Genomic DNA, 8384 nt, shown 5'->3' with positions numbered 1-8384 from the left:
TTCCTGATCCTTTCCCCTGTGGGGATGAAGCATGGTTAAAAAAAACAAATTCAATGTCTCCTTCCTCGTGAGGGGTTACCCAGCATTGGTTTCTTACCTCTTTACGAAAAGGGGAGCATTATTTATTACGCCGCCTCCTTTTCGCCAATCTGTCCAAATGTGAGGAAAAAAAAAAAAAAAACAATCGCTGAACTCACCGTGTGTTGTCCGATCCACAATTTGGACGGCATGAATGGCTGACTGACTCTGTTCGTGTGAAGGAGAGGTGGAGGCGTCCCCAAGGCAGCCCATACACATGCACATACACGTTGCTGCTTCGCATGTGCAGCTTCGAACGCGCCGCTTCGCATGTATCGCTTCGAATGTGCCGCTTCCAACATGCCGCTGCACACGTTTTCCGCGCGCACTATCACCTCAACCCCCCTCATGTGCATGCGTCCACGTGGGGATCGTGTGGGTCCCCAGGGCAGCCTTCCACCAAACTGCTGTCACCTCGCTGTCTCCCCCACATGGGCGATTCAATCGAGGGAGAAAAAGCCTTCATCGAGAGCGGTGGGACACACGTATGCGCACAAGGAGGGGGGCAGACGAAAACAAAAGGAAGGTGCAAAAAGGGAAAGCACAGCAAAGAAAAAAAAAGCTTAGCACAGCAAAGAAAAAAAAAGCATAGCGCAGCAAAGAAAAAAAAAGCCAAGCGCAGCATAGCAAAGCTAAGCAAAAACCTTTCATCCACACAAATGCCGATCAGTGGAACGTATATTCGCTTTATTTCTCTCCAAGGGGCTATTTTTTTTTTTTTTTTTCCGCCCAACTGAACGAACTACCCCATCACAGCGGAGCACAAAAGTGATGTAGGAGTTTTGTTGCTGGTCAAAACTGTTTTTTTTTTTTCACGTGGCGGGAAGAGCATTCTCCAACTTCGCTACGGTTTTAAGATGCCCACTCGTTTTTCCCCAGTGGCGTTTTTTACAAAATGGTTAGTCGCAAAAAATGATTGACATTCGAATTGTCCCCTTGCAAGTCCACATCGAAAAAAAAAAAAAGAAAGTCCCCCTTTTTCTTTTTTTTTTTCAATCAAACCTTTTTGTGAAGCAAATTCCTTTCCGATACGCCACAATTTGAGGAGCTCAACCTTGTGTTGGCGGCACAGAGAGGTAGAACATCCCGGGGGAAATAGCAAAAGTGGAAGAAAGGGGAAAAAAAAAAAAATATATACATTGTAATGCTTAGGAGGAGGACCTCCCCCATTCCTGAGCACAGAACGAGAGGACAACCATCAGTGTGGGGACAACAGCAAAAGAAAAAAGGAGAACAACATATGTGCACGTAGAGGGGGGGGGGAGAGTATACTTACAACTGTGCGTGAAGAACACCGTCTACTCTGGAGGGAAGTTACCCTGTCTGCCCTCCGATACGCCGCGCCACTCCGCCTTTTCACAGACAATGACCAGCCGTGTGACCCCCGAAATGGCGGACGACTCTGGGCTGAGCTTCAAAATCGTGGACGAGGACAGCGTGCAGAGGTTCATCAAAAGTGCAGCATACAACGAGTTAATCGACTTCATTACGCACTTAAACAGTTCCGTCGTGGCGGTAGAGATGCATCCCTTGGACCACTTCCACACAAGGGAAGACATCGGACAAGGAGTAGCCACACCCACTGACCAAGTCAATAATATCCTACTCATTTCACGCAACGTACAAAGTGTGTTTACTCTCGTAAAGAGCATGAACAAGTACATAGATTTATGTCCCCCCATAAAACAACCGACTCGATTTGGTAACAAAGGTTTCCAGCACTTCTGTGATGAGTATTACAAAGAGGTTGACGAAAAATTACCAGAAATTTTAATCGAGTCTGGAATACAAAACTTACTGGAGCATACCTTCCAATTAGGTCACTATTTAAAAAATTCATTAGGGAATAGAAACCGAATTGATTATGGTACAGGACACGAGTTGAATTTTTTGCTTTTTCTCTTTTGCCTTAACAAGCTACAGTTTTTTGGCCCTTCCGACCATAAGCACCTCGTCCTCGTTCTCTACCGGCAGTAAGACCAGCGGGTTGCACCGAGCGAGTTGCTCCTGTAGATGAACCGCTCAACGGTGAGCGGCCGCATCTCTGTGGATTTAACTCCCCCCTCGGTTGGCAGTGCAAAAATGAAACCACCTCGTGCATATTTTCCTCCTCCCTCTCACTCTAACCGCTCAGATACCTCGAATGCGTCAGGAGGATCCAAATCACCTACACCGTGGAGCCTGCTGGGAGCAGAGGTGCCTGGGGACTGGACGACTTCCAGTTTTTAGTTTTTCTGTTCGGCGCTGCCCAGCTATCCTACAACACACAGATAAAGACAGACGATGTAAGGGAGAGTGTCTTTCGCAACGTGGTCGACCCCGTTTCATCGCGCGAGTTGTTCATCATCCCGTTGTGTGTGCCAACTAGCGAGTCGCCACATGCAGCACTTCCACGGGTACACACGTTGTTCTTCTCCTCTCTTCTTTTACCTTCTCATCTCTTATCTTGTCTTGTCGTATCTTGTCTTATCTTGTCTTATCTTGTCTTGTCCTGTCTTGTCATATCTTGTCTTGTCTTGTATTCTTTTATCTTCTCTTCTTTTATCTCATCTTTTTTTTTGTTTCCTCCCCTTTTGCGTGCCTGCTCTTCAGATCGAAAAGAAGGAACTGCTGGAGTTGTGGGCGCCCAAGTACCTTTATTTTGACGCGCTGAAATACATTTCGATGGTATGCCATGTCGCGGCTGTGAATCTGTTCCGTGCGAGTGCCAGTTTGGCACATCTTTGCGTTTAGCCCAACAATGTGTACGTGGGTGCCTACACACCTATGTGCTTCCCTGCGCGCCTACACATCTGTGTGCTTCCCTGTGTGCTTCCCCGCGCGCTCCCCTCCTCGCAGCTGAAGCACGCCCCCTTTCACGAATCCTCCCAAATGTTGTACGACATTTCCGGTGTGGAGACATGGTATGGCTAGCGGAATTAGTAGCGGAATTAGTAGCGGAACTGCTAACTGAATTGCTAACTGAATTGCTAACTGAATTGCTAACTGAGCTGCTGGCCGAATTCGAGGCGCGTCTTCGCTCCTTCAGGCGATTAACCCCCCGGAAACGCAGCTTACGCGCGCGTTGCTCGCCATCTGTGTAGCTTTCCCTAATTTTTTTTTCACCCCTTTTCCCAGGGAGAAAATCTGCTCGGGGCTGCTCAAGATGTACCAAGCAGAGATCATCCAGAAGCGCCAAATCCTGCAGCACATTTTGTTCGGCAAACTGATTGACTTTTGACGGCTTTCCCTGAGGGGGCGCAATTCCCCATGGCAACTTTTTTTTTCTTCCTTTCTTTTTTTTTTTTTTCTTTCTTTCTTTTTTTTTTTTCTTTCTTTCTTTTTTTTTTTTACCGATCCGGTTTGTTCACCATGTGTGCATACGCATGCAGTGTGGCATCCGGATGGGCGCCGCAGCTCTTCGCATTTCACTCGATGGGCGAAGTTGGTGAAGTTGGTGAAGTTGGCGAAGTGGGCGAAGTGGGCGAAGTGATCAAAGTTGGAGAAGTGATCGAAGTTGATGAAGTTTGCCCAATTTGCGAGGCATATTTTTTATTTATTTTATTTTTTTTTTTACTCCCCTTTTTGCCATTTCCCCTTGGAAATAAGCTGGACATTTTATGTGTGACCGAGCGGGCGCAGGTGCAACGCTCTGCACGTTGTCAGTTGTTGTGGATGGGGGGGCGCGCGGACAACAAGGAGATAGACACGACGGCAGCGCGTCAGGGGGGCATACGCGAATGTGAGTTCAGGCGAGTTGGCGCCAAGTTGGCAGTAAGTTTGCCACGACTTTGCCGCGACTTTGATGATAAGAGGGGATGCACGAGTGTCCCCTAAGGACCCAAAGAGCAAACTGTTCTCCGTCGCATTTGCATCCGCCCCCACCCTCCATGCGCGTTTGCTCGTTTGAGTGCATGCTTATGCGCATATTTATGTGCACATTTACGTGCATGTTTGTGAGGAGATATATGCCCCCCGCGCCAGCAGTACACAAGGACGAATCCGCCCAACTGACATTCACGTAGAGGACAGAACAGGACGAACAAATCATAGTCGAGTTCACCACGTTATTTATTGAAAATCGCGCCACCCAGTGGCAGTCGTGTGTTTATAACTGTGTATTATGAATATTTTCGAGGAGCACCCCATGTGAACTGCTTCGTTTTCCCCCATCCTTGATTAGTTTGGCGATTGACAATTGGCTGCTTTGTGTCATTCACATTGCGTTATTTACGTTTTTGTGTCGCTTCTTTGATATGTTTGTGCGGCTACGCTCGTTTCTTCGTTTCTTCGTTTCTTCGTCTCTTCATTTCTTCATTCTTCATTCTTCATTTCGTCATTTCTTCATTTCGTCATTTCTTCATTTCTTCATTTTTTTTTTTTTTTTTTTTGTGGGACAAAACTAAGGAGCGACCAACGGGTGTTTTTATGAGTCATTTTTTGTTTCGAAGGAGGTTTCTTCCTGTCAAGGTTGCTGCTTCCTCTTTAAGGTTGCTGCTTCCTTTTTAAGGGTGCTTCTCCCTGTTGAGGGTGCTTCTCCCCGTTGAGGGTGCTTCTCCCCGTTGAGGGTGCTTCTCCCCGTTGAGGGTGCTTCTCCCCGTTGAGGGTGCTTCTCCCCGTTGAGGGTGCTTCTCCCCGTTGAGGGTGCTTCTCCCTGTTGAGGGTGCCTCTCCCCGTTGAGGATGCCAGCAGGCAACTTCGTTAATCTTTAGTCCATGTGCGACACTGTGTGGGCATCCATCTCTCCTTATGAGGGTAGCCCCTTTGGTGTTACTCCCCCTCACGCGCCTCTCACTGCGTACACTTCTCCCCCGCTCCATATGCAAAGATGCCCCCCCGCCGTTTCCAAAAACTGGGGAGCAAACTCCTCTCGACCTTGTTAATTCACCCAACGGCATCCCTCCTGTTCGTAGTACATCTTTTCCTTTTTAGACAAGGTAGTTGTGTACGGCCTAGTGCCACCTCCAGATTCGCAACTGACCTAACATGGGAGGAAGAGACGAACTTGGATATGCCTACGTGTGACGCGTGCGACGTTTGTTCTATGTGCATACATGAGAAGGGATCGTCTGAGGTAATCGCCCGGGGGGTACCGGCCCAGGAGGGCAGCAAGCGCGTGTGATAGTGCCGCAAAGGAGATAGTGCCAATCGTGACAACGCTTAAATGAGCGCCTCCCCTCCCTTTTTTTATTTTTTTCTTTTTTCTCACCCGCAGAACATAATCCCCATGGTGGCCATCCCCAGCAAGCGCAAATATCTCCAAGACAAAATTGGCAAAATAAAATCAGAGCTTCTAAAAAATTTACCTGAACAGAAATTGAAGAAAAAAAAGAAAAAAGGATGTTACAGTTTTTTTGAAGGGGAAGACGAAGCCCAGGGGGAGGGGGAGGAGGAGATGATGATGATGAAGAAGAAAAGGAAGAGGAAGGAGAAGGAGGAGGATGAGGAGGATGAGGAGGAAGATTCCCCTTCCGACCAGGCGATAGACAACCAGATTTTCCATCATAACAAAGGAAACCATTACGGGGGGGAAGACAAGCACCACGATGAGTTTCCAAATTGCGTCACTTCGGACTGTCACATGAGTAACGGTGCTTCTGGACATCCTGATTCCCTTGCGCACTTTATGGATGGCTCGGGGGAGAAGGCCCAGGCACGGTGGAGCAGTTGGAGCAGCGCGTTTAAAAAGAAGGAGGTTTTGTCCTCTACCGACAAAGTGACCCTACCCCTGCAGCAGTTGCAAGACGTGAGCATTGAGCTTCGACCTGTCGCGTGCTTAGTTGCGTCTGGACGCGACAGCTGGGGAGTGCCCGATTGACCAGACCTGCTCAACTGAGTGGCCTTCGCTTCTTCACCCATTAATCACTTTCTCTACGCTGATTAGTCGTGTCCCCTCCACTGAATGGCTTCCCCTTCTTCACCTTTTACTCACTTCCGCTTCTTCACCCGTTAATCACTTCCTCTTCACTGCCCCTCCTCGCAGAGCCAATACGTCGGGTACATCCAAATAGGCAGCCCGCCGCAAACAATCAGACCCATTTTTGACACCGGGAGCACGTAAGTTTGGACAGGGGCGGCAAGAAGGGAAAGATCATCCGCCACTTGCCGATGTGCCAACCTTGAACCCTAAACTTAATCCCCCCATGTATACACCCCCCTTGTTCGAGCGTACCACACACCTATATATCTCTCCCACTGCTTTCCCCCGCGAAGGAACATCTGGGTCGTCAGCACCAAGTGCAAGGATGACACATGTCTGAAGGTGCACCGGTACAACTACAAGTTGTCTCGGAGCTTCCGCTACTACAAGCCGCTCACGAATCTGGACATCATGGTGGGTCGTCAATGATGAGTGCATGTGTGTACAGATAGATGTACGCACCTGGTTATGCAGCGACGTTGTTATGCAGTGACGTTGTTATGCAGCGACGTTGTTGTGCTCTCACCTGCTTATTTACGCCCCCCTTCCTCACCCCCCGCTTCCTTACACCCCGCTTCCTCACACCCCGCTTCCTTACACCCCGCTTCCTCACACCCCTCCTATGTGCACAGTTCGGCACGGGAATAATCCAAGGCGTGATCGGCGTGGAAAACTTCCGCATAGGGCCCTTCAAGGTGTTCAACCAACCCTTCGGACTCGTAAAAAGCGAGAAAAGGAGCGAAGCAAAATCAAACGTCTTTGAGAGAATCAACTTCGAAGGAATAGTCGGACTGGCATTCCCAGCAATGCTATCCACAGGAAAGACAACCATCTATGAAAACCTAATGAACACGTATAAATTCAGCCATAACGAGTTCTCTATATATATAGGAAAGGATAATAAACACTCAGCTTTAATTTTCGGAGGAGTGGAGAGACGCTTTTTCGAAGGAGACATTTATATGTTCCCAGTGGTGAGAGAATACTACTGGGAAATAGAATTTGATGGACTGTACATCGATCACCAGAAATTTTGTTGCGACTCCAGTTCCATTGTTTACAACTTGAGAAAGAAAAAAAAAAAATGGAAAGTACAAAGAAATTCCTTTGCGAGGAAATACTTGAAAAAAAAAACTCACTTGATGGACATGTCGAGGGCTTGGCACCACCGTCGGGAAGGCGCACAAGTGGACTCAGAGGAAGAGGAGGAAGACCCATCGGGGGAAGATCTCTCAGGGGAGTACCAACATGGGGGAGACAAAAATGGAGGGCATTCCACCAGGGGCGAAGTGAACCTGTATGGTGCTCACCCGGAAAAAAGGCACCGTAAAGGGGCACACCGTCGACGGCGCAGACGACACAGGTGGAGAAGACACCTCCGCAGAGTCAACCGGAGGGGCAAGGACAAGAAATTAAAGAAAAACAAAAACTACCTCATTTTCGATTCTGGGACCTCCTACAATAGTGTCCCTAAGTCGGAGATCGAGTACTTCTTCAAGGTCGTCCCACCGAAGGTACGTTTGGAAATATCGCCTGAACAGGCCATACAAACGGAAAAAAAAAAAAAAAAAACACACACACAACACGGGCAGTGCGCAAAATGGCTAGCTGGAAAAAAAAACGCACACGCAACACAACACGGGCAGTGCGCAAAATGGCTAGCTGGAAAAAAAAACGCACACGCAACACAACACGGGCAGTGAGCAAAATGGCTAGCTGAAAAAAAAAAACACCTTCGCACCCCTCCCCCCGCAGAAATGTGACGACAGCAACATAGACGAAGTAGTGACGAGTTACCCCAACCTGACCTACGTCATTGTAATTCAAGGAGGACGCACAACATTTAAGCAGTTCACGCGTGCTTGAAGCGCTGCAAGCGTTCATACATGCGAAACTTTGCAAACGCTCGTCATTGAACACATGCCGCTCTCCCCCACCCCGCAGAACAACATGCCCTTCACGCTGACGCCGGCGCAGTACCTGGTCCGGAAGTCCGACATGTGCAAGCCGGCGTTCATGGAAATCGAAGTTTCGCCTGAATATGGCCACGCGTACATTTTGGGGAATGCGACCTTCATGCGATACTACTACACCGTTTACAGGCGCGGAGATGGGCACAAGAGCTCCTACGTAAGCGGCAAGCGCGTTTTTTTGTCGTGACAGCAGCGCCATGGCTGCCTTGAAAATGGTGTCCATTGGTGGACTCCCCCCTCCCTATCGTCCTGTCTGCACTCCTACCCTGTAACCACTTCTTTTACCCTTTCTCACGTTTCTCCCCCACGACAGGTGGGCATTGCCAAGGCAGTGCACGCGGAAGACAATGAGGAGTATCTGACCGCCCTGCAGAGAAAGATGAACCAAATGGGGTAGCCCCCCGTTCGCATAAACTCACTGGGATGGGTTAAAA

General features: G+C 48.7%; 2 protein-coding genes across 2 annotated transcripts; both read left to right on the top strand.

Annotated features, from left to right (window-relative positions):
- Positions 1–1467: 1467 nt before the first annotated feature.
- On the top strand, positions 1468–2991 carry PCYB_132860 (protein phosphatase 2A regulatory subunit B'; the record flags this gene model as incomplete). The annotated part of the gene is made up of 4 exons (XM_004224311.1): positions 1468–2051; positions 2213–2363; positions 2671–2745; positions 2917–2991. The coding sequence occupies 4 exons, from the start codon at positions 1468–1470 to the stop codon at positions 2989–2991; spliced, it is 885 nt and encodes a 294-aa protein (XP_004224359.1).
- Positions 2992–4180: 1189 nt separating this feature from the next.
- On the top strand, positions 4181–8347 carry PCYB_132850 (aspartyl protease; the record flags this gene model as incomplete). The annotated part of the gene is made up of 9 exons (XM_004224310.1): positions 4181–4206; positions 4990–5131; positions 5273–5803; positions 6041–6114; positions 6271–6391; positions 6610–7491; positions 7733–7795; positions 7922–8107; positions 8264–8347. The coding sequence occupies 9 exons, from the start codon at positions 4181–4183 to the stop codon at positions 8345–8347; spliced, it is 2109 nt and encodes a 702-aa protein (XP_004224358.1).
- Between the last annotated feature and the right edge of the window lie 37 nt (positions 8348–8384).

This window comes from Plasmodium cynomolgi, chromosome 13 (assembly GCF_000321355.1).
Source record: "Plasmodium cynomolgi strain B DNA, chromosome 13, whole genome shotgun sequence".
NCBI lineage: Eukaryota > Apicomplexa > Aconoidasida > Haemosporida > Plasmodiidae > Plasmodium > Plasmodium cynomolgi.
This window is presented reverse-complemented; position numbering and strand designations above follow the sequence as displayed.